Here is a 23672-nt window from a genome sequence, read left to right as displayed (position 1 = left end):
TTTCAAAAAAAAATTTACTCAAATAAATGTTCTAGAGAAGATTTTGTAGGAAGACTGGGTCGTCCAGGTTTTCCTTGGTCGCAATTCTAGCCTTGTCCCGGTCAAACAGTCAACGTTCGCCTCCATACTTTGCGCAAAGAGACTTTGACTGGGCTGGGTGAGAAGGAAACAAATGCCCCAAAAGATGAAGGCTTTGCGGCCAAAGACAAAAGCGAAGAGAGATGTCCGGCCGGTGCCCGGTTTGACTCATTAAACTAAAAAACACCAGCCGGTGAAGCACGGGCAAATAAGTCATCTAGATCAATGTTCATGTACGTAGAAACATGTAATCTGATCAATGGCCAAACACATTTTTTTGTCAAACATAAGATGTAGTGAAGCGCACCAAACCTGTTTATATTGACCACGGACAAGAAGTAGGAGTATGTTTTTTTTCTTCACGAATTTCTTTTTACGAACGAAAATTATGTGTAATCTTTTCACAGAAATCTTTGACATCTACTAGTTGAAGCGAACCTTTCACTGCTCAGTGCATCCTTTTTTTTTTGAACTGTGCTCGGTGCATCCTTTTTTTTTTGAGGGATTTTGTTTTGGAACTGTTTGCCGTGCAAATTTATGTGGATCGAAGAAGCCCAGAGACAGCCTCAAAAAAAGAAGAAGTCCAGAGGCAAACACTGGGCTGGAATTCGGCCCGTCCTTAGGCCCAATTACACAACGCTGCCTAAACCCCCTGGCCGAGAAATATCTTCTTCTTCTTCTCTCCTCGCTCACCTTATCCCCAACTCGCAAAAACCTCGCTTCTTCCCAAACACTCGCACTCGAGCGCTGCAATGGCTTCCCTCCCGACGGCCGCCGCCACCGCGCGGGTCGCGGCCACCAGGTCCTTCGCCTTCCCCGCCAGGCCCTCTTTCTCCGCATCCACCGCGGCGCTCCCCCGCGCTTCCTCCGCCGGCACGGTGTTCCCGGCGATCGCCCTCGCGGCGGCGGCGGCGGCGGCGGGACGGGCGATGAGGCTGACGGCGGCCCGCGCGGCGCCGGGGAGCGAGCAGAGGGAGACGATACTGCTCCCCGGGTGCGACTACAACCACTGGCTGATCGTCATGGAGTTCCCCAAGGACCCCGCGCCCACGCGGGAGCAGATGATCGACACCTACCTCAACACCCTCGCCACCGTCCTCGGCAGGTACCTGCTACATTCACCGCGCTTTTCTCTTCCATCTGTTTCCATTCCCCGTGCCGCAGCAGGTTCCTTCAGTTCTTCCTAGACATTGCTCAGTACCAAAAATGCTGTTTCAGTAGTTCAGTACTGGTAGTATAATGCTAGTTACTGCTAGTTCTAAGAGACGATGGAGCATGCCCAGATTGCTGTTGGAACCGGAGTCCTGCAATTTATCTCATAGTGAAGTTTAAACGTCCCATTCGGTTGGTCCCTGCCGTGGAAGTTCTATCATGCTTCTGAAAATGCTTTTCAGAATTTCACATGAAACGGCAATTGGTTAGATTTCCAAGCTGTGGGAAGATCAACCGCGCCATGTTCGTTGAGACGTGAGCGTCTGTGCAGTTGGATATAGCAGTGCATAGTGTTTGTAGGCTTGAATTGTCCTTATTTTGTTTGATCTGGTGAACCAAATTCTACACAATGTGCAAGTCTGGACTGAGTATTTGGTTACAACTGCAGCATGGAGGAAGCGAAGAAGAACATGTATGCCTTCAGCACGACCACTTACACTGGGTTCCAGTGCACTGTCGACGAAGAAACGTCCGAGAAGTTCAAGGGTAATCCTCGATTGTGCGGGTTGTTTCAGTACATACAAAACCATTTTTGTGGAACATTTTCGGAATTTCCTTGTATAAAACTGGCCTTGCGATGCCTGTAGGTCTGCCTGGTGTTCTATGGGTGCTCCCTGATTCCTACATCGATGTCAAAAACAAAGACTATGGAGGTCAGTGCGACACTATTATCTCCAGCTGTCATTTATGTGCTTCCCGCTTCTGTAGCACGAGTTCTTCACTATTTTTGTTCTTTTTAATTCTCTTTCAGGTGATAAATACATAAATGGTGAGATAATCCCATGCACATACCCAACCTACCAACCAAAGGAGCGGAGGACATCAAAGTACGAAAGCAGGCGGTATGAGAGGCGAAGGGATGGACCTCCTGCCAGCAGGAGACCGAAGCAACAAGCCACTCAGCCTGAGTCAGCGTCTTCATGAGGTAGAAATGCATGCAAATCCCCCCTTTACCTACGTATTCATGTTTAAACGGACCCAAATTCTTATTGTGCAACTTTTTTGCAGGGATTTACTCACATACCGAAACAAAAGGGTGTGCTTAATTCTACCGTCTCGAGTCACGACCTTGTATTGGGGAACACGCAAATTCTTCCAAAGCCTAGTGCTGTGCAATCGACTTGCTGAGCTGGAATTGGAGTTTTGGATCATGCTGATAGTTTGAGTGAACTATGACATCTGAATGTCACGAGAGACTGGAATCCCGATCCATCTGAAATGTCACTCTTCAAGCATCTTGTGATATTTTCTGTAATATTTAGTTGTGTCCGTGTGAATTTGTTCGCTCTTAGTTTGATTGAACTGAAGTTAGTTCTTAGCCAGGGTAATGTTATCCACGTTGTTTTGCCTCGACTTGGTTGTTTGGGATCCTGAATGCAGTGTGAGTGGGACTGCTGAAAGCTCTTGCAATGTTAGAATATCATGAATACCCTGTACACATTTCACTGTAGTTTGTGTGAGAAGTGTCTTAAATTCTCGTCAGCATCAGGTGTGCTGCCACTTGAAATGACAATAGCGCCCTCATCTCTTCAGGTTAGCAACTGGGTTAAGGAATGACACTACCATTTTGACCAGTGGAAGGCAGAGTAACCCTGCCCTCACAGGGAAAGAAGATTTCTCATAGTATGAATTTGGCATGGTACTCTTGAGAAATGAAGGAAAAAACAAGGACATTCTGGTCATTCGAAATATAAACCCTACTGCAGAGACCCAAGGGCATTCTAGTCATTTCGAGTCGCATGACCTAACAGGCTCTTAAACCCCAGGACGAAACAGAGCAGGGAAAACCGATCCCAATCCCTAACCCCTCACGCAAGCCTTCTTTTCCCCAATCGGAGCGGCGATGGCGGCGGCGGTGGCAAGGTCCGGGCTCCGGCGCATGTTCGCCATCTCCGACGTCGCGGCGACGAGCTCGCGCTTGTTCTCCATCTCGGCCTTCACGCCGCCGAGCCCGCCGACGCCTCCCCCGAAGGCCGACCCCTCCCCCAACCTCTTCGTCTCCGGTACGGTTCCTCATCATCCCTTCATTCCTTGCCCGTAACCCTTCTCGGGCGTTGCTCACTTCCAGAGATTGATCTCAGAAACTCGCTTCTGAGTGCGGAGAAATGGCCTCGGTCTCGCGGTGTTTGCCCCAATCGGTTACGGTCCGTTGGATTTTTGTTTGGGTGTGGATTTTGTTCGGTGGGGGCTCCATTATAGGCTTCGGACTCTGAAATTATAGAACTTTTATGGTCAGAGCATACCATGTGCGGTTGCTTATTCAGGACTCTGCGTGATTTTGTAGATTCGAGCTGCTGGAACGAATTAAGAGATGTGATTGTGATACTGATTCCGTTTTCTGTTCAAAATAATGACAAAAAGAACACATAGAGGGGTACCGTCGTGCTGTTGGTGGCAAATCCTTGACATGAATTTTGTTGAGTAACCTGAGCATGTCTTGCATTGTTTAGGTGATGTGAAATAGTGGCACTAGTTCTTGAAATAATTAGCAGGATAGTAGGTAAAAGTGTTTCCACTACAGGAAATGAACTCTCTTTTTTTAACTGGGAAAATGAACTCTTTGCTGTTGGTTCCTGAATAACCATGGAGGTTAGACGAATTTATCTGATTTGTTTTCTGGAGTGGTAAAGCGGTTGATGAATAAAATAATTCACACCTTGCTTAGATAGAGCATAAAGCTGGACATGTACTTCAATCCAGTGTCATTTTGGTCAATTAAAAATACCAGAACAGACTCTGCCACACTAGGTTTTCTGTTCAAATGTGCTACGAATTTTTATAACTGAGCTAACACCACAGAGTTATGATGTCAAAAGAGCATCCATCTCCCTGAATCATACAATTTCTTCACATTACGCCAACCTGTCCTCTCCTAGGAATAGAAGCTGTAGCTGCTGCTCCAATAGGATCACCTATTTGAGTGTAGGCTGTTGTGCAAAACCGAAAGATCAGTGGAATGACTGCTCAAATAGGAGAGCAGCAGCTCAGTTCGAGAAAGAATTGAATGACAATTCTCTGTTCATGATTTCTTCTTTTGTTCCTTCTGCTTCTGGAGCCATTTTTTAATTCCACATACCATCATTAATGATGAAGGTGACCTTTAACCAAGCACTGGTAACTGGATCAGTTGTGTTGTGCATAAGGAGCATTACGCTGGATCAGTTGTGTTGCTAGCATTACATTGAATCAGCTTAGGATGGACAGTTGTCCTGGAGCAGCCATGTAAAGTTGTATCAATTGATCCTACACGAGACTGCTGAAACATGAAAACATCCTACTAAGCACATTCAAAGCCAGTACAGTAATAGCAAGCATCCTACTAACGTACTAAGCGCCTTTCAGGGCAATTCTGTTATACGACCTTCTAAATTTATGTCGTAACAGAACATGTTAAAAGTTAAAATTTATATTCAGCTTGTTGTGCGTATTTATTGAATGGACTAAAGAAACATTGCAGTATTGATTTTATTCTATTTTACTGTCTTTACTCTTTATTGTAGTTTAAAGTTTATATGTTTGCCCCTTTTGCTTCCTTTCATCTTAGCCTTGCAGTGCACACAACCGTGTGTTATCATACTAATAACAATGAGTTATAGGGTTAAGCAAGCGTACAACAACCGATGGACTTAGAGAAGCTTTTGCAAAGTTTGGGGAAGTTATGCACGGTATGTTTTTCTCTTGCATTTGAATTTCATCATTCTTCACAGTTTCTGTACTTGAAGTGCTCACTTGTGTATCCAATTGCAGCTCGAGTTGTCACAGATCGTGTCACTGGTTTTTCTAAGGGGTTTGGTTTCGTAAGATATGCTAGTGTCGAAGATGCGTCTAAAGGAATTGAAGGAATGGATGGAAAAGTAAGGATTTCTTATCATATTTGTTGTTCCAATTTCTGCCGATCTCTAAATGCCTTCAGTCTATTTCTTTCGTTCAGTATTAAACGTACGAGAGCATCATGCATATGTGCATGCACATGCTTCTACTACATTGTGCTTTCTGTAAAAAAAAATATTAGTCCACACAGTTGAGATTCATTAAAAAATAAAGTTGCAATCATTTTGTTTCCCTGCTATCCGTACAGCTGAGCATGCTCAATGTTGTTTGGTATTCAAACTCAGTTTTTGGCTTCTACTTGACCAATTCTACAGCAGCAGGGTGGTGCTTAATAGATTTACTTTGCTGGTTGGTATTTGGTCATTTGTGAAGGGTACGGTACCTAGGAACAGGTTGAAGCTCACTTTGTTATGTTCCTCTTGATAATTACTAGTTTACGGCCTGGCCCAATTGACCTGTCGTGGGATAACTAGTTTTGTTTTTGGTAGTAGTAGTTCCTAATACTTACCTTGATTTGTTTTCATTTTTCATTAGTTCCGACTTCTGAGCAATTAGTAGACACCCCCAGCATGAAACAAAACTGTATTTAATTGATGTGGTTTGATTTTCTGAAAGTATCGGTTCACTGGTTCTGACTGGGATCTCTGAACCTTTTGGGCTGTTGTGTAAAGCCTTGCTGCAATGTGTACTACTTTATTTTCTGAGTTTTGACACAGCTTTAATTCTGTGCAGTTTCTCGATGGATGGGTTATTTTTGCGGAATATGCTAGACCCAGACCACCGCCGCAGATGGGAGAGGGGACTTCGCAGCCGCAACAATCATGGGGCCCACCATCTGGGTCCTGGGGTGCACAGTAGATGAAGGGACAATCATTCTTCCTAGCTGTGGGGCTGACAGCAGATCAACGAGCCATCGCATTCTACATTTGGATTATATAGCTATATTGTGTCGTCCCAGGTGTGAACGCCCCTGTCTGATCCGATATTCTTATCATGTTGGACTGGGTGTTTACGGTTTCCACATGGAGAAGCACCTGCCGAACCGAATATGGACCAGGCAGTGAGCAAACATACACTGAACAGATTCGGACCATTGAGAATAATGTTCCTTATCCTCCTTGTACCTGAAGGTAGTGTTGTTATGTCAGAATGTACCTTTTATTTGAATTGTCATAACCCTTATCAGCTGATAATGACTCGTAGCCTCTCAGAATAAGAACACGTTTACAAGTGAATGTCGAACCGAATTCCCTTGATCTGATCCGTTCCTGTGATGGCGACGCAAATCTGCAGTGTATGTACCTGTGTACCGTGTGCTGTTGTTGACTTGGATTTGGTTTTCCCGAGCTTATCATCTTATCTGAACTATCATCTGTGCCATGAACCTTGTATTACCTGATATGCATGGTTTGTACTAGTACCTTTTACTGTGTTGCCTGACATCTGTTCTTCCTACCATTTTGTGCACCCTGGTTCCACTGGTGTAGATTTCAGTTGCAAACATTGTGTTCTCTTGTTTACGTTTCCAGTTTTGGATTACTGCATAGAGTTAACCATTGTCTGTGTTGTTCCTGAACCTTGACTCCTTGAGTGTGTTCGGATACCTTAGATAAACCTGGAATAGATAGGCCTGGAAGCTTGCCTGCTTTCACGGGCATCAGGTCACAAAGACCACCACCATCGTCAACACCAGCAACGACGGCGACGCCGCCACTTCACACCGGTGGCCCCATAATATCAGCACCACCTGTAGAAGGGCACCCACGTCGAACCCCGACCGAGATTTTAGGTGGAAAACCCTCTCGAGGCGAGCCAAGGCCACCGGATCTTTCGTCGCCATCGTCGTGCCACAGTGTCGCGGTAGGATCTCGTCGACGCCCAGAGAGGATCTTTGGTGAGCTCAAGAGCCTTTTACTCCTGGGGGAAATGGCAGCCTCAGGGGCTCCTTTCAGTAGCTTGGGGGAGGAAGATGGCGAGAGGTGCGTGCCCGGGGACGCAGGGAATTGGCCGCGTCACACCACGTGGCATATGTGGTACTCTACTGCTTGCGTCTTCTGCAGGTTGTGTACGCGTCTAAACCTGATCTCATCTAATCCATCCGTTTATTGTGTGTGTGTGCGCGCGTTGTTGTGGATTAAATGGTGGTTGAATGCAGCTACAGCGACTGAAAACCAGACACCCCCACACCCCCACCATCTTGCCTCGCATTATGCAGGCTGGGAATTAAACATGGTCGATCGATGTGATCGGGATTTTTTCTAAAAAAAATGGGATGTGATCAGCAACTAACTAATTAAGCCGAGGGCTCTCTCCGTTTCATAATTCTTGTCGCGGTTTTAGTTTTGAGGTAGTATATGCTAAGTTGCTAAGCTGGCTCATATGGTTTACTTTCATGTCTCTTCCCAAAATTCTGGGGAGAATGTTATTTATGGATTCAGAAGCATATATAGACATTAGGATGCTCCATGGCAGTATGGCACTACGCTAATTCTAAATTTCGTTCATTTATTTCGGCTCCTCAAAAGAAAAAGAAAAAAATGTAAAAAGAAATTCGAGAAGGCCCTCCGTACATGCACGGTTGCAGAAGACCATGACCACATGTATATATACGTGCTCCCACGAGATACGTACGCACGTAGACGGAATACGTATCCATCATGTCACGCGCATGCCCGGACCTACTCCCCCACACTAAATCTGACGGCCTGGACCCACGTACTCAAATTGGGAATCTATTTATGCTCCGTTTGTGAATTAAGTTTTAAATTAACTAGTCAAACATAGTGTTCATCTATTTCACTCGTGAATTTGGAGATGGCTTAGAAGCGGGATCCTGTTTGCATCCCTGTCTCACTCGCGTGCATGCTTAAGCGCAACATCTAAGGCTCCAAGCAAGGAGTTGAGAAGTCAAAAAACAGCTTTGTATTCTAGCTAAAAAACATAATACAGTACTGTATTATTTTAAATTCTGAACATAATATTAAAAAAATATAGTTTGCAAGTTGCAACACCTGTATTTTTAGTTTTGTGAAAAGGTCCGCCTATCTATTAACGTCAAAAGCAATACAAGGAGTTCTAAAAAGTAATTAAAAAAAATACAAATAGGTCCTTGGACCACCTAGCACGGTAAGAAGCACTGGAACGAGCCGAATGCAGACCATCATCGTTGCACCTCCATCACCGGAGCCGAACAAAGTTTGCCAAATAAGAGCTTGTTGCAGTAGATGGTGAAAAAATCAACAAACATGAAAAAAAATGAGAACCATAGATGACAAGAGCCAGATTTAAAATCAATCAAACGAACACGAAAGTTGACCGGATCCCAAAGAATTTCCCCAAACCCCAAAAACCTGTCAGAACGACAGAAACCCATAGTGTTTGTTTAAAAGAGTCCTTAAACGTTGCACTCGCTTAAGAACAGATGTAAAAAAAGGAAGATTTCAAATGAGAAGAAAAATACATGAACGCAATCAAGAATGCCCTCTCCTGCATGGGCAGCATGGCACTGGCGATGGATAGCCCTGAAAAGTCCACGCTCCCGAAACTGCCCCTGGCCGCCGTCCTGCAGAGCGAGGGCGTTTCCGTTATTTCGCCAACCCCTGGAACCCTATAAAGCCTCCCCCACACGTGACGGAGCAGAGAGTACACTCGCTCGGCCGGCTGCTCAAGCTGATCGAGGCCACTCGTCGGCAGTGGCTGCATTCCTCATCCCCATAGAGAGAAAAAAGAGATCGATCTCAGGTTAGGGCCGGGGGAGAGAGAAGCTTAAGGGGGGAAGGAAGCAGCAGCAAGATAGAGGGCGGGGTGCGGCGGAAGCTGATGAGGCTGCTCTCCTTCGTGCCCTGCGGCTGCCGTGCGGGACCCATCGACGACGCCCCGCCCGCCTCCTCCTCCGACCACCACCACCATGTTGTCTCGACGATATCCCCGGCGGCCAGGAGGATCCGCCGGAGGCGGGCCAGGTCGCTCGGCGGATCCCCGCAGTGGAGGCCCGCCCTCGGCGACATCTACGAGGAGTCCTTCTCCGCCTCCGCCAGATCCGGCGCCACCGGTGCCGCCGGAACCGGCAAGTCCGGCGGCGGCCGGGTCGTCCCCTCCGGCGCCGGCAGGGTGCTCCCCCGCTCCCACAGCCGCGAGTACAGGTAATAATTTCGATTTCGATTAATTTCTCTGGATTTTGCGGTCTGAAATTGAAATTGGTTATGTGCTGCTGCAGGCACATGGAGACGGCGACGTCGATGCCGGCGTTCGCGCCGACGGCGTTCCTGTTCTGACTCTCACCACGGCGGCGCGGCGACGATGACGGCCACGACGAAAGCGAAGCGGCAGAATCGCAATTCTGCATACAGATTACTATTACTGTCTACTTATTGCAGAACCAAGGATCTGTACATATAAAGTGAAAGAAGAATAAGTTGATTTACCAGCTAGCTTGCTCCTTCGCGAGCTGGGAAATCATATGGTCGTACTGTAAATCTTTTGTGTCTAGTATAATTCTATATGCATGTATATCCCAGGTTGTAAATTAATGTCATGTAACATAATATGGTCGTGAAAAGAATACTGTGTAATCAACAAAGATAGTATAGTGCTTATATATATATATATATATGATACGGACTAGCTAGCTGGATCTTGTTCAGTTGGTTTCATCAGCTAGCTAGCTATAATGTGAAGTTTCTGCGCCACAAAATTTGCACTATATATACCTGAATCCTGCATATATTCTGCGAAAGGAAGAATGACCTATCTGAATTTTGGTTGTTCCTTGATTGAATGAGATTGGCGCTTCTCAGGGAGATATGAGTATATGCTTCTTATGCTAATGGGCTAATGGTATGTTGGATGGATAATAAACTAACTAACGAGCGACTCGGAAGGCCGTGTCAACCATCGCTACAAGGTAATGGGCCAGACTTTAGGCCTCAATTCGGGCCCGCTAGAACTAGGAGAAATGGCACAGTTTTTCTTTTTCATTTTTTTTGCGGGGGAAGTCTTAAGCGATCTCGCGTGCTTACACAGAAGCCAAGCAAGCATCCATGCACGTGTGCCTCTGTAACGACCATGTGAGCGCTCCGCCGGCCTGTCAGCTAATATGAGAGGTGCACGGTACGTTTCACAATTCTCGTTCCAAATTTGGCTTCTAAATTGTGTCTATACATACATGTAATATTTCGACGAGAATTATGAAACGGAGTGAGTAGTTATTTGTACATGTACTGTACCAGATTCGCAAAATTTTGGGTAGAAACAGAAATAATATTGCTTGGGGAATCACATATACTCAAAGCAAATAATTTGTGTATGATCAATCGAGCTAGCTACATGCACGCGCATTCCCAGACCGTTTTTTTTAATGCATCTTCTTTTGTTGCTCCTCATGTTTGTGTAAATACAGACTGAATCTTACTCCTACTAATTAGAACAAAGAATAATAGTGGGTTATAAACTGGTTACAAAAATTAAAATATTATTTTGATGCTTAGTTGATGGAAAGAAGAGAGGAGAAAGAAGAGAAGTGTGCTGTTAACTAGTAGCCAGCTGCAACACGTGCTCCTAAGTATCCTGTGAGACTGTAATATGGGCCTATTATTAATAAAGTTGTGTTTCTTATAACCAACTTATTATACATACTAATTATTATCCTATTTGAAGATGTCATTGCAATGCTTACAGCAGACTATAGCTATTAATATTGCTCTGATCCGTCAACATTAATTGGCTAAATTAAATCCGCCAATGGAACATGGATCGTACGGACTCACGGACAGCACGAAGCAGCCGAGCAGCACCTGCGCCTATTTGTACGCTTCTCGTTCTTAACCTCTATGACTTGTGGACCTGCAGAGAGTTCGGGCCCAGTCGTCAGTGAATGAGAGTGGAGCCATAGTTGGCCTTCTGGTCTGCTGTGCTGGGTGCAGGTGTCGAGGACTACAGGGGAAGTCAACAACCGCCGAACCGAACCGCGTGGACGTGGGAGCGGAGGGCATTTTGGTCATTTCCTGCTTGTCGAGTGGCGTGGGTGCCCACATGCCGGCTGAGCTGGGTTTTTCTTTCTTTTCATTTCTCTTCATTTTTAGAAAGGTATGTGAGCTGGCCTGTCGAGTTGAGCTCGTGGCTCGAGGACACTTGTAAATTGGCATTCTTTTCTCCTTTGTTCCTGGTTTCCTTGGCATGTGTTTAGCCCTATGGATGCAAAAAATGCAAACAGAGAAAATTGACAAGATTGATGGTTTTTACAAAGTTCGGTGAAAAAGGATTAAGCGTCCTATGCTAACGTTCTTGTTATGATCTGTGTGGAGAAGCATGGCAATGCACACGGGTTCGGTGAAAAAGATTGTTTTACCCCGTGATTTTGCCAAGTTTTTTCGACGTCAAAGTGTATGATGTTGAGCTAGCCAGGTTCATCGCCGAGTTAACTAGCCGAGCAAAATATGACAAAATTCTGCTGAAGTTCAAAGAGCCATTTCTGGCACGAGTTTTCTAAAATGCTACATTTCTCAAATTTTACCCAAAGACAATGGTTTTGAATATGTGATTTGAGATTCGCGCGGAATTATGGTAGTCCATATATTCCAAAATACACAAATTTTTGATATAGTCGTAGTTCCTGAGATGCAACTTCAACAAATTGCTTTGCAAGATCTAAATCTTAAACACTCCGACAAGAATTTAGGAATGGAGGGGGAAGAAAGAGGCTCGTGGGGGGCATTGTCTCTGGCTTGGAGGTCGGTTTGCTCTCCCAAACCCTACGGCGGCCTCGGCATCCCTAACCCCCACTTGCTCAACCTGGCCTTGAGGGTCCGCTGGAGATGGCTGGAGGTGTGGATGTCTCTAAACCTTGGAAGGGGCTTTCCTTGAGCATCCCTAAAGAGGTGGATGAGATCTTTGAGGCGGCCACCTCTTCTAGGGTGGGGGATGGGCGTCGCACGTTCTTCTGGATCGACCGTTGGCTGCGTGGCGTTCGTCTTCGCGATGCTTTCCCGACGCTTGCGGGGCATGTGCGTGCGGGCTCTCTGCGTCGCCGTAATGTCAGAGAGGCGATGAATGGCCGGCGGCTTGAGGACGTGGGGCCCGACCTGACTGCGGTGGCCATTGTCGAGTTCCTAACTCTTTGGGAGTGGCTCCGGGACGTCCACTTGGAGGCCGGGGTGGACGATGTTTTGGTGTGGAATTGGGCCAAGGATGAGGTCTATTCGGCCAAAACTGCCTATGCGAACCTCTTCGCTAGTCAGCGATGTGATCCGATGGCGTTTGTGGTGTGGGAGTCCAGGGCTCCTGAGCGTTGACGGTTCTTCGCTTGGCTAGCGGCCCGGGGCAGATGCTGGACTGCGGACCGGCTTCGCAGACGTGGTCTCCCACACCCGCCTAGGTGTCCCCTTTGCGATCAAGGGGATGAGACCATCTCTCACCTACTGGTGGGCTGCGTCTTCTCTCATCAGGTGTGGCAGCAGCTGCTGACCTGCTGGGGCCACAGGGATTGGTGCCCCGAGGCGGGGGCTGACTTGCGGGAGTGGTGGACCTCCCGGCCCCTTTCGAGGCGTGGGCGAAAGGACTTCCTGACGGCTGTCACTCTGGTCTTTTGGATCATCTGGCGCCATCGTAATGACATCGTCTTCAACGGGGTGTCTCATTCAGTCCATTGGGTACCTCTACTGTTCGGGAGGAATTGGATCGGTGGTGCTCTGCCGGCCTCTTTAGGGATAGGGGTGTTGGTCCGGGCTTCGCGGCGAGTAAGTTGCTTGGTAGGTTGTAATTTCTCCTTTGTACTTGCCCGATGGGTGTTGTAGCTGGTTTTGGCGTTGTACTAGCCTTCCGGCTCTTCTCCTTTAATTGATGATGCACCCGTCGGGTTGCATTCTTGAAAAAATATATTTAGGAACGGATGGGTATCATTCTTCTACGTTTTCAATATTCTGTTCATTTGAGTCATCACAATAATTTCATATGAAATTATAGTTAGGCACAATTACAAAAGTACCCTCAACTTCTTTTTTCTCTCTCCATAAGTGGCTTTTTCTCATTTATTTTGTTCTCTCTTTCCTTTGCTTTATTCTCCGCAGGAAGTTACACTCTCGAAAGTCGTCTTTCTCTCTCGCCTCGCCTCTCTTTGAACACCAAGCCAGAAGCCATCACCAAAACAAATCTTCCTCCCCGGACCGATTCCGCGGCCCCCAATCCGCCGGCATTCCCCGCGATCGAGACCGCCGCCGGGAGACGGTCCGAACAAGCAGCCCCGCAGACCCCCTTCTCCTCCCGCGCGCATTCGAGGTACCCCGCGCTCTCTCGTGCGTTTTCTAGGCCGGGATTCGGTTTCTCGTTTGATCTTTGTGTTGGCGTACGCTCGGTTTCGTGTTCGTTTCGTCGGTTCAGAGGATCCGTTTTCCTGGTTTTGTCTAGTTTTTTCCGCCTTGCTATTCTCGCGCTCCTCTTCGTTCGTATGTTGGATCGTTTAGTGCCTGGACTGGGAAAGGCTTTTTTTCTCTCTCTCTCTCCCGAAGTTTGTTGATGTTGTAAGGTGTTTAGGTTCAAAAGTGTTCCTGATTATGAAGTGGAAGGTGGCATCTTTGCGATTCGTATGAAGGATTGTAGTGTTTGGGGGAGATAGGTGTTGGGGACAGCAGGCGACAGTTTCGGAGTTCTTGCGACGAACAGTTCCGCAAATCGCTAGTATTTCTCTTGCTATAAGAATACAGTAATTTGTTTCCTTATTATGAGACACATTTATTTGGTTGTTTGGCATGAGCAAACAGGGGCTTTTCTGTGTGTATTTTTTAGTGCTGTTAGTGACAAATTAGCTCACGACAAAAAGGTACCACTTCCCTTTTCAAAAGAAATTGTATATGAGAAAGTAATTTCTCACTTTGGAGGTTTGTTCACCAATAATATCTAACTCGTTTCTGTCTAGGGACGTGTTGGCGTAAATAAATTACTAGTTCTTAACTCTGCATCTTATCTTATCAGTGGTGTCACCGTGCTTCTTAAAGATCTGATATTTTGATGTGACATCAGTTCAGACTTCAGATGGCAAAGTTTTGTATAGAGGATTACGTTTCCGTTTCTAGATGTTGACTCAGGAAGCCACCTAATGCGTGGAGCCACATGCTGTTACTGTTCAGGGCTTCCAATTTACTATTCTCCATTGTACTTATTGGCAGGACAGGTACAGCTGTTGGTCTTGTTCCTCGTCAGAGCTTCCATGAGTTGGATGCAGCATTCCAAGTGCTAGGATCTGTGGCTGAGTGGGGAGAATGAATGGGGTTTCTGAAGGTCTGATCATCGGGACCACGGTTGGTGTGGTGATAGGGGTTCTGCTGGCAGTTGGAATACTCCTGTGCATGAGGTATCGGTGTTCTAAGGCGCAAATAAGGAGTAGTAGCTCAAGGAGGTCATCGATGATCCCCATCCGCACCAATGGTGTCAATACCTGTACCGTGCTCTCGAACTCGACTACAGGGCAGGATTCGCCGAGGGAGTTTGAAGACCGTGGGGTGTCTCTGTGGATTGAAGGGCCTGGCAGGAAGAGCCTAATATCAGCTTCTGGGATACCCAAATATGCATACAAGTATGTTTCCTTGATCCTTTTGCATTCTCGTGGTGCCAAGATTCATAGTTGTATAATTTTTTATTTTTTACTGAAAGGAAGTTGTATAATTATTTTGCTTTGATCTTAGGATCTTGGTAAGTTATTTATTGTTATATCTCAAAAGAGGTTCATGTCATAGGTTGGTTATCCTCCTTTGACTTCTCTTGTACTTCTGAACCCACCAACTTTTTAAGGGTTCCTTCTTTTGGTTTTTGTCTTTTGACGTGTCAGAGTGGAAATTTCCATGGGAAGGGTGGGACTTGGAGAAACTAATTATACTATAGAAAGGGAACATGCAATATATATTTTTCTAGGTTTTTGAATGCAGAGAAACATGAGGGAATAAAGGATCGGAAAACATCTCACACGTGTATATATGAATGTTATGCAGTACTGATGTCTCAAATAGCAGATTCGTTCAAATCTTGTGGTCAGTGGTCAAGTTCAATTTGTTTGAATGATATACATGATAAATGTGTGCTTCGTTTACTGAATATTGACCAAAGCATCTGAACTATGTGATTGTGTGTAGGTGAACCGAACTATGGTTGGTAGGAAGTAAAATTGTAACTAAATCAAGAATGTCCGTTTTTCATCCAATGTAACAAGAACAAAGGTTTTGGACTCGTGTATTAGTTCATCTTTGTTGGCATAATTTTTTTTGCATATCCCACTGCTAGCCAAGCATTGTATATGAACATGGTAACCATCAGCAATTTATTAATGTAAGGAGGCTACAATGGAACACCAAACCTCGGCAACTATTAGCAAGCAAAGGAGCCACCATACTCAGCGATTCCAGCAATAATATAAAATTATGTTGTCTCACAGTTTACTACTATACTACCCCTCCGTTCCATACTAATTGGCACTGATTTAGTACAACTAATATGGAACAGAGGGAGTACTTGTTTTGTAAGTTATTGTCTGGCCTCTTGTGTGTTGCTAATTTTGTACGACCATGAAATTGTGTCTTCTACATAACCATGCACCATTCATGGATATCTCGTATACTCTTGTGAATATTCATATTTTTCCTTTCTCTAGGGAACTACTGAAGGCTACCAGCAATTTTACAACACTATTGGGCCAAGGAGCGTTTGGTCCTGTTTACAAAGCTGATATGTCATCTGGTGAGATACTGGCTGTTAAAGTACTTGCTAACAATTCAAAGCAAGGTGAAAAGGAGTTCCACAATGAGGTAAGCTTATGTTTATACATGACTGGCAACGATCATGTCTAGAACTCGCATTTGACATAACTTAATGTCAGGTCTTGCTTCTTGGGCGATTGCACCACAGGAATCTGGTGAACTTGGTTGGCTACTGTGCTGAAAAAGGGCAACATATTCTGCTATATGCTTACATGCCTAATGGGAGCCTAGCATCACACTTATATGGTATTTATTCTCTCTATCTGCAAAATGTAGCACCTTGTTTATAAGAAGATCTCTCCTCACAGTAATTACTTCGACACATTTGTGCTTGGTTGCTACCATAACTTTGGTTTAGTCAGAATGTGATTTAGAAGGACCTGCAATTCTTTAAGACACCATGATATGGATTCGGAGTTATTGGAGTTCTTGAAATGTCTAGCAAAACATCCCCCTTTTACCTTCATAGTTCTTGATCACTTAGAAACATAATCACCATCCTTTTAGCTTCTCTTATCAGATAGAGAGTGCAAGGGGGTGTTCACATGATTTAAGTCAACAGAAACTAGTTTTTCTCGCATATTATCCTTGAACAAATTTTGACTGATCATCCGTGTTAATCTATCTTTTTCAAGACAGTATGTCTAGAGAGAATTTCACATGTTACACATACAGTTTTTTGTGTGTCTGAATAATTTTCGCAATTCAGGTGAAAACAGTGCACCACTGAGGTGGCATTTGAGGGTAAACATAGCTCTGGATGTTGCTAGGGGTTTGGAATACCTGCATGACGGGGTAAGCTTTGTAATGCATAATTGGAAGCATGGTCTATGGTGAAATGCAAAGAGATTCCCTGATCTGGCTTAAGTTTAGTGCAGGCTGTTCCTCCGGTAGTTCATCGTGACATCAAATCACCAAACATTTTACTGGACCAGTCCATGCGTGCTAGGGTATGCTGTACATCTCTGCTATTCATCACACTTTTTTTTAGGTAAATCTGTTCATCATACTAACCATGCATGATATGTTAGGTTCTTGTGTCCCTCATCTCGGTAGTAACTTAGTTAATTACCTAGAACATCTGTTTGCTTGTTTCAGTTTATACTGCAGTAGTTCTTAAGTTGTACTACCGACATTCGGTTTGCACTTGATGCTGCATACAATCATATAATGGAAGCAGCATCAGGAATTCGTTTATACTGTTCTATGTCGTGGTCATTTGTTCCTTAACTCTTTACTGGGGTAGAGCCTTGTTTTGAATTTAAATATCAACTTGAAAATGTTTAGAAACCAACGAGTGTAGCAGACATACTTACTGAATTTGTTGAAGAAAAATCACAAACTTTTCTTTAGTTAATCAACCAGTTTTAATAGCAGGATTTGAATTAGTACTTTTCTGCTGGTCAGGTTGCTGATTTTGGGTTGTCAAGAGAAGAAATGCTTACTCGAAATGGAGCCAACATACGTGGAACTTATGGATATCTTGATCCAGAATATGTGTCCTCAAGATCATTCACAAAGAAGAGTGACGTGTACAGCTACGGTGTTTTGCTATTTGAACTGATTGCTGGTAGAAACCCTCAACAAGGTCTAATGGAATATGTTGAGCTGGTAAGGAGTTCCCCGCCCGTTAATCTTTGTAGAGTTCAGTTTCTGAGGAGAATAACGTTTTTAAATGCTGAGTACAATGCTCTATGATCAGGCTGCGATTAATGCTGATGGAAAAACTGGGTGGGAGGAAATCGCAGACTCTCGGCTAGAAGGCACATTTGATGTGGAGGAGCTCAATGACATGGCTGCTGTGGCTTACAAATGCGTGAGCCGCGTGTCGCGGAAGCGCCCACCGATGCGAGATGTTGTCCAGGCGCTGATCCGAGTGGCGAAACACAGCCGTGGCAGCAGGAATCACCACAGTGGGAAGCTTCCACCGGGCAGGACGGAAGACGAATCCCTCGACGTGTCTGAGGTTCAGTCATATGCCTCCGGTCTTCAGAGACAGGAATCAGTTGGCAGTGTCTCCGACCTTCCGGATGTCTGACTGGAGTTAACAAAAGTTCCCTCTACTGTTGTTCCTGGCTCCAAGTTTTTCTCTTTCAATTTTGTGTGATCCTTTTGTTCTGTTCATATGGAAAATACGAGGATCAAGCATGTACCTATTGGATAGGGAGGTGAAGTTTTGAGCAGTAGTTTTGTGTATGGTGACTGGTGACTAATGTGGAGTGTTATCAAATTGTATCTCTGCTGTATAGACCTGCATTGTAAGTATTTGATGAATAGAAGCTGACTGTTACCATCTTTGCCATTGCCTTTGTCAGGAGATGATGTCCTGCTGCAGTGCTTTTACACAACAATTGCCTTGCCTTCACAGTAATGGTTCTACCATTTGGCACAGAAATTTGGCTCACTGCCCAGTGCGTCCAGGAAGCAGGTGCAGATTTGAGGATGGACTCATTTTACGGTTGCTGTCCATGGAAAATAATGTGTAATTTTAATTCAGTTTTTGAACATAGCAAAACTATGCTAGAATCTTCCGAAACTACCTGGTGTTACCGACGCAATTGAGAATTTACATGCGAATTTTGTTAATTTTCAGCAGCACTGTCGGCCTCTCAAGCGTTCAGAACAAAACATCGATGAATCAATCAAACCGCAATTATATCTCATTTTGTGCAACTTTGATACGATACAGAACCGGATGCTTCCATGAAGTGTAAAACAGTAAAAAGTTGAATCACAATCTGAAAGACACGAAACAACAAAAGCAAGAAAAGAATGGTAATCTCCTGTGACAAAGTATCAGACTGTATAATCTCAGCCAAAAGCATTTGCACACGCACTGGCCTAAGGAAGTTCGTTCGCCGCCGCATTGGCGGTGACATAGTAGGCGACGGTGACCCCTGCGTGGACGAAGCACATGATCCCTCCAAGGGCCAGCGTCTTGCCATGCACGAACCCGCACGACGTCTTCGACTTGGAATTGGACATGGCCCCAGCGAGCAGCAGCGAGAACCCAACGATGAGTGCGATCCTATTAGACAACCAGCAATAGTTTTCTATTAGCCAGAATCACAGATCAACTCCTATCATGTCTTGTGTAGATTCAAGGTGATTTACTTCTCTGATAAAGTGTATAACCAGTATGGTGTTATAACTCATTTCTCTATCCTAATGAAGTGGTGTGCAACTCTTTTGCAAAAGAATGTTTGAGGTGAGAGCAAAGTTACCATGAAAGAATAATAAGAGTAGCTGCCAGTTTCCTGTTGATGGATGCCCGAATGAATTCCAACTGAGAGCAGATGCAGGCACAGCCGCCGAGGAAGTTGGCCACAGCGTGAGAAACTACTAGGAACACTGCCGCCGCGAGGCCGAGCTGGTATGCTTTATATACCGGTTTCTCGCATTGGATAAAGAGTATTGTGACCTTTTTAGTCTGCCAACAAAATCAAATAACAAGCGTCAGATAAAATTATTGTGTCAAGCACCTTTAACTACTATACTACTCTACAGTAATAACCATGCATGAAGGTAGCCTCGATAGCCGAAAACATCCGTTAATGAACCTTTTACTTCAAAATAGCATGCATTTCATTAAGAAAAACTGAGAAATATTAACAATCTCATGCAACTACCTTGTTTTGTGCAGCCTGAGCCTGAATCCCTAGTATCCCAGCAGTGATATCCAGGGCTAAAACAACCACGCATACAATGACAGCAGCAATCATTTTAGCCATCTTGTATTCTCAAACTTCTGTAAGCTGAGAAGTTGTGGGAGAAAGATTGCCTGCTTACAACGAAGGGAGTTGTGGCCCTTTTTATTGCTGATCACAGAAGAAAGAGATGAGATCAAAAGTGAAACAGGAGAATTTTCTCCACCTATGATGCAGTTAGAAACAAGCTGTCAAGAGATGCTCAAAGTGTTATACTTTCCTTGGATCCTTTGTTACATCTGAGCTTTATTCCTTCCTTGCTGGACACAAGTAAATATTGGTATCTCCAGTATGAAAGCCAACCCCATCACATATTCTAATATCCAGCCTACTTTTGCAGATTCTTCTTTTACACAAGGTTTGCAAAGCTAGTGGAAACACAGGGAAAGGTGCCGACCTGATTTTGCTCAAAAGAAAACATTTTTCTTCCTAGCACGTCATAAAGGTCAGCTTTTCACAGAATGATAAGAGTATATAAGAAGCTACTCACCAAGACCTGCAAACAAGTATCGACTTTTGACAGCAGTAAAATAAAAAGGAAGGCAAGGTAAACATGCATATCAATGAGAATCAAACTAAAAAAAAACTAAAAATCTATGAACTTACCAAGCCTTGCATCCTCACTAATGAAGCTTTTCCAGTTGAGATGCTTCATATAACCTCTGGAATCATCAGCTGCCAGCCAAATTGTTTTAGCTTAATATAATACTACAGGATAGCCACTCCTCAATATGCAACCTAAAATGGAATCCCTTGTTTGCACGTCTTGGTGAGAAGCTAACGTGCAAACAAGTATCGACTTTTGAGAGGTACCTGAATTCCACACACAATTGTGTGGATAGATACTACAATGCTAAAATGGAATTGTGTTATACAACTACAGGGGTTATGATGTATATTCAATTAATAAACAATAGTCATGACCGGACAAGCCAAGGAAAAGAGTTAAGAATATCTCATGAACCAGAAGAAAAAAAATGCTTTGATTAATAGACAATGAAAGAACATTGTCAGCAAACAGGTATGTAATTTTGAGTATCACACTGGGACTGGGGGCAACTAAAAAAATATTCCGGCAATTAACTTGCAGGTCAATAGTAACAACTACTAGTAGTTTTCACTTTTCACATTTGATACTTCAGAAAGTGAAAATGAAGAGCTTTGATGCTGATTATTCATAAGCTTTGCTTGGTTTTAGTGCCAGAATTGCATTCCAGATCTAGATCACAATGAATTAGCAAATAGCATGCCTGTAGATAAACCCAACACTGAACAATCATTCAGTTGGACATACCTAGTTACCAGTAGTCACCGCAAGAGCATGTCCCAAGTTTGAAGTGGTGAAACCTGCTACCATCTCTTAAAACAATCTCTCTCTTGGTAACTTGTGCAACCAATTTCATTACCTTGTGGCAGTCACGACACAACCGATGGCTTTGGTTGATTGTCAAGGGAGTAGATGGAGATGTGCTGATAATACCAAACGCAACTGCAAGTCTTTCACTATGGTAAGCTTTCGATGTCTTTAGCTCATCAGGAAGAATATCAGGGAGCAATTCATCCTCTTCAGCTACATAACCAAGTTCTTTCAACGCCTCCATTAACGTATGTAGCTTCCTGTAGATCTCTGAACTTTTTGGGTGGAGACTATCCTTAAAGAAAAACCTGTGATCTTTTTTCTTGACTGTGATCCAGCTACAAGCATTACTCATACATAACCCCGCGCCGTTCAAGGTGTTAACTACCTTCAAAGCCTCGTCCTGTCTGCCTGAGCTAATATACAAGTTGAGAAGCACAATATAATTGTTAACTTTCTGAGGTTCCATCGCCAATAGCTGCTCGGCTGCTAATCTAGCAAGCTGAATATTCTTGTGGATCCTACAAGCAGTGAGCAACGCTCCCCACATGTTGGCAGTTGGGGTGAACGGTGCTTTCCTTATCATTGAATAGGCTTCATCCAGTAGCCCCTGTTGACCAAAAAGCTCAATAACACAAGCATAGTGCATTGCCCGTGGTTTCGTTTTTGGATTCTGAGCCATCAACTGGAAAATCCTCTTCCCTTTGTCGATAAATCCAGAAAACCTACACGCATTTAGTACTCCTAGATATGTCACGTGATTTGGAGCAATCCCTTCAGCTATGAGCCTCTCAAACATCTCAATAGCATGAGCCCCCATGCCATGGTAGCCATACCCTGCTATTAGAGCATTCCAAGAGATAAGGTTCCTGCTAGGCATCCTCTCAAACACATGCCTTGCATCTTCCATCCGACCCCACTTGCAATACAGATCAACAAGTGCCGTATTCCCAACAATATCCATATGTAACCCACTTTGAATCAGGCTAGCATGGATTTGCTTTGCATGTTCCAGGAGACCCAGCCTCGAGAAAACCCCGAGCATCGTCGAGAACGTGAACTGATCAAAGACAACACCACACTCGCACATGTCGTGGTACAAGTCCACTGCCTCCTCAGCACACCCATGAAGCGAATACGCAGCCAGCATCGTGTTCCACGCCACGACACTCCTCCACGGCATCCCATCAAACACCCGCCTCGCCTCATCAAGCCGCCCGCACTTACTGTACATGTCGACGAGCGCACACGGCAAGTACTGGTCCTCGCACGCCCCCATCTTCGCGACGCAACAATGCAGCTCCTGCCCAGCGCGCACCGACCCAAGCGCTGTGGCTGCACGGACGGCCACCACAAGCACCCTCGGCCCTGCTCCCACGCCCATCTCCCCCCACAGCTCACCGAAGAGTGCCAGGGCGCCGCGGGGCTGCCGACCGTCGACCAGCCCGCCCATCATCACGCCCCAGGTGACCCGGCTCCGAGCCGGCATTCCCTCAAACACCTCGCGCGCCTCGGCCAGCATCCCGCACGCCAGATACATCCCCAGCACCCGGTTCCACATGTACTGGTCGGGCTGGAACCCGGAGCTCTCCATGTGCCACAGCACCGCCGCCGCGGACCCGGCCTCCCGCAGCGCGGAGGCGGCGGTCACCAGCGCGTCGTAGGTGCCCGGCGGCAGCGCCGCGAACGGGGCGCCCGCGCGGGCCTCCCTGAGCGCGTCGCAGGCCTCGCGGTGCCGCCCCTCGGCCACCAGCCGCTCGATGGCGGCGCAGAGGGAAGGGAGGTGGACGCCCCGCGCCCTCCGCCGGCGGAGCGGCGGCGGGAGCTGCGGCCGTGGCTTGAGCGCTTCCGCCGAGCATGCCGATGTTATGTTGGCGGTGGCCGTGGACGTGGCCTTGGTGGGGCGGGTGACGGCGCGGTGGTGATGCAGCGAGAGGATGCCGAGCGGGGCGAGCTGCAGCTCCATGGGAGGGGAATCGAGCTCGGTTTCAGTGGATTCGCGGCGAGGTTGGCCAGGGTTTTGGGTTTAGCGGGAGCAGAGTGAGAGCTCAGGGGAGAAGGGGATATCGTGTCGTGTGGGCTTGACTAACTGCTAGGTGCACGCGGTTGGTGGTCTACACGGGGATGCGTCACTGACATGTCATGTGGGACCGTGAAGTCGATGGGACCTTGGTGTCAGTGGAATGGTTTTTGGAGGCCGTTTTCAAGTGCGCGGTTGACCTTTGGCCGAGCTAAACATGATGCACAACTTTTTATTTTTTGTAAACGAGGACACACAGTCATATATTATTAAAACCAGGCAACGCCAGATATTACAGTGGAACAAAGTGGATCTAAAAAAATGACTTCACCAAATTATCACTAGCCTTATGGAACAGGCTGAAACAAACGGTTGTAGTCGAAACTGTCTGAACCATCTCCTCCGGACCAACTAATTTGAGCTTTGGTAAGAGTTCAAATTTGAACGTATAGAGAGTTTTTAATGGAAAATATATATTTCGTTGATACATTTCAAAGATACAGATCATGCTTCTAATATGCTACATTTCGTTTGGCAAAAATCATTATAACTTTCGGTCACTCTTATGGTACACTTATATCTCCTCAATCGTGATTCCAAAAATAACTATGCGCCTTTTTATCATCTAGTTATTGTTATAAATATAAAACTATTTTGACACAAAATATAAAACGTTTTAGTAGACTAGAGTAATATCAGTAGGATGGATATGTGGCTAGAAACAAAAA

At 45.4% G+C, this 23672-nt stretch overlaps 6 protein-coding genes across 9 annotated transcripts; 4 read left to right on the top strand and 2 right to left on the bottom strand.

The window, feature by feature from the left end:
• The first annotated feature begins 760 nt into the window (after window positions 1-760).
• LOC100830956 (multiple organellar RNA editing factor 9, chloroplastic) lies at window positions 761-2740 on the top strand. The gene is made up of 5 exons (XM_003573312.3): window positions 761-1183; window positions 1679-1776; window positions 1878-1943; window positions 2042-2215; window positions 2299-2740. The coding sequence occupies exons 1-4, from the start codon at window positions 831-833 to the stop codon at window positions 2212-2214; spliced, it is 690 nt and encodes a 229-aa protein (XP_003573360.1). The 5' UTR covers window positions 761-830; the 3' UTR covers window position 2215; window positions 2299-2740.
• A 325-nt stretch (window positions 2741-3065) lies between these two features.
• On the top strand, window positions 3066-6472 carry LOC100830645 (organelle RRM domain-containing protein 2, mitochondrial). The gene is made up of 4 exons (XM_003573311.4): window positions 3066-3293; window positions 4887-4955; window positions 5038-5144; window positions 5854-6472. Exons 1-4 carry the CDS (start codon window positions 3134-3136, stop codon window positions 5977-5979), a joined length of 462 nt encoding a protein of 153 aa, XP_003573359.1. The 5' UTR covers window positions 3066-3133; the 3' UTR covers window positions 5980-6472.
• A 2278-nt stretch (window positions 6473-8750) lies between these two features.
• Window positions 8751-9814, top strand: LOC100830339 (transcription factor NIGTH1). Its single transcript, XM_003573310.4, has 2 exons — window positions 8751-9263; window positions 9338-9814. The coding sequence occupies exons 1-2, from the start codon at window positions 8941-8943 to the stop codon at window positions 9393-9395; spliced, it is 381 nt and encodes a 126-aa protein (XP_003573358.1). The 5' UTR covers window positions 8751-8940; the 3' UTR covers window positions 9396-9814.
• A 3346-nt stretch (window positions 9815-13160) lies between these two features.
• Window positions 13161-18203, top strand: LOC100840227 (calcium/calmodulin-regulated receptor-like kinase 1). 2 transcript variants are annotated; one of them, XM_010235997.3, is made up of 8 exons: window positions 13161-13392; window positions 14285-14686; window positions 15755-15908; window positions 15980-16106; window positions 16570-16655; window positions 16739-16810; window positions 17268-17471; window positions 17563-18203. In XM_010235997.3, exons 2-8 carry the CDS (start codon window positions 14373-14375, stop codon window positions 17896-17898), a joined length of 1293 nt encoding a protein of 430 aa, XP_010234299.1. In that variant the 5' UTR covers window positions 13161-13392; window positions 14285-14372; the 3' UTR covers window positions 17899-18203. The 2 variants fall into 2 exon arrangements, with proteins under 2 accessions (XP_010234299.1, XP_010234298.1); XM_010235996.3 differs by having other exon boundaries at window positions 14280-14686.
• A 291-nt stretch (window positions 18204-18494) lies between these two features.
• On the bottom strand, window positions 18495-20223 carry LOC100830034. 2 transcript variants are annotated; one of them, XM_003573309.4, is made up of 4 exons: window positions 19734-20223; window positions 19490-19641; window positions 19085-19290; window positions 18495-18888 (listed from the first exon to the last, which is right to left on the bottom strand). In XM_003573309.4, exons 2-4 carry the CDS (start codon window positions 19589-19591, stop codon window positions 18702-18704), a joined length of 495 nt encoding a protein of 164 aa, XP_003573357.1. In that variant the 5' UTR covers window positions 19592-19641; window positions 19734-20223; the 3' UTR covers window positions 18495-18701. The 2 variants fall into 2 exon arrangements, with proteins under 2 accessions (XP_003573357.1, XP_024318356.1); XM_024462588.1 differs by having other exon boundaries at window positions 19490-19678; window positions 19788-20223.
• LOC100839922 (pentatricopeptide repeat-containing protein At5g50390, chloroplastic) lies at window positions 19785-23013 on the bottom strand. 2 transcript variants are annotated; one of them, XR_001407181.2, is made up of 3 exons: window positions 20862-23013; window positions 20174-20242; window positions 19785-20063 (listed from the first exon to the last, which is right to left on the bottom strand). XR_001407181.2 is itself a non-coding variant. In XM_014901432.2 (2 exons), the coding sequence occupies exon 1, from the start codon at window positions 22888-22890 to the stop codon at window positions 20866-20868; it is 2025 nt and encodes a 674-aa protein (XP_014756918.1). In that variant the 5' UTR covers window positions 22891-23013; the 3' UTR covers window positions 19785-20242; window positions 20862-20865. The 2 variants fall into 2 exon arrangements, 1 of the variants encoding a protein (XP_014756918.1); XM_014901432.2 differs by having other exon boundaries at window positions 19785-20242.
• Window positions 23014-23672: the final 659 nt, after the last annotated feature.

Source organism: Brachypodium distachyon, chromosome 3 (genome assembly GCF_000005505.3).
Source record: "Brachypodium distachyon strain Bd21 chromosome 3, Brachypodium_distachyon_v3.0, whole genome shotgun sequence".
NCBI lineage: Eukaryota > Viridiplantae > Streptophyta > Magnoliopsida > Poales > Poaceae > Brachypodium > Brachypodium distachyon.
The sequence above is the reverse complement of the archived record's forward strand: the minus strand, read 5'-3'. Positions and strand labels throughout refer to the sequence as shown.

Excerpts from the sequence above, each read along its gene's own strand:
- LOC100830339 (XM_003573310.4), top strand. The coding sequence starts at position 8,941 with ATGAGGCTGCTCTCCTTCGTGCCCTGCGGCTGCCGTGCGGGACCCATC. Across the intron at positions 9,264-9,337 it reads TCCCACAGCCGCGAGTACAG|GCACATGGAGACGGCGACGT; the intron begins GTAATAATTTCG and ends GTGCTGCTGCAG.
- LOC100840227 (XM_010235997.3), top strand. The coding sequence starts at position 14,373 with ATGAATGGGGTTTCTGAAGGTCTGATCATCGGGACCACGGTTGGTGTG. Across the intron at positions 14,687-15,754 it reads ATACCCAAATATGCATACAA|GGAACTACTGAAGGCTACCA; the intron begins GTATGTTTCCTT and ends TCCTTTCTCTAG. Across the intron at positions 16,656-16,738 it reads TGGAATACCTGCATGACGGG|GCTGTTCCTCCGGTAGTTCA; the intron begins GTAAGCTTTGTA and ends AGTTTAGTGCAG.
- LOC100830956 (XM_003573312.3), top strand. The coding sequence starts at position 831 with ATGGCTTCCCTCCCGACGGCCGCCGCCACCGCGCGGGTCGCGGCCACC. Across the intron at positions 1,184-1,678 it reads CTCGCCACCGTCCTCGGCAG|CATGGAGGAAGCGAAGAAGA; the intron begins GTACCTGCTACA and ends TTACAACTGCAG. Across the intron at positions 1,944-2,041 it reads CAAAAACAAAGACTATGGAG|GTGATAAATACATAAATGGT; the intron begins GTCAGTGCGACA and ends ATTCTCTTTCAG.
- LOC100830645 (XM_003573311.4), top strand. The coding sequence starts at position 3,134 with ATGGCGGCGGCGGTGGCAAGGTCCGGGCTCCGGCGCATGTTCGCCATC. Across the intron at positions 3,294-4,886 it reads CCCCAACCTCTTCGTCTCCG|GGTTAAGCAAGCGTACAACA; the intron begins GTACGGTTCCTC and ends AATGAGTTATAG. Across the intron at positions 5,145-5,853 it reads TTGAAGGAATGGATGGAAAA|TTTCTCGATGGATGGGTTAT; the intron begins GTAAGGATTTCT and ends AATTCTGTGCAG.
- LOC100839922 (XM_014901432.2), bottom strand. The coding sequence starts at position 22,890 with ATGGAGCTGCAGCTCGCCCCGCTCGGCATCCTCTCGCTGCATCACCAC.
- LOC100830034 (XM_003573309.4), bottom strand. The coding sequence starts at position 19,591 with ATGGCTAAAATGATTGCTGCTGTCATTGTATGCGTGGTTGTTTTAGCC. Across the intron at positions 19,291-19,489 it reads CTCAGGCTGCACAAAACAAG|ACTAAAAAGGTCACAATACT; the intron begins GTAGTTGCATGA and ends TTTTGTTGGCAG. Across the intron at positions 18,889-19,084 it reads ACTCTTATTATTCTTTCATG|GATCGCACTCATCGTTGGGT; the intron begins GTAACTTTGCTC and ends GTTGTCTAATAG.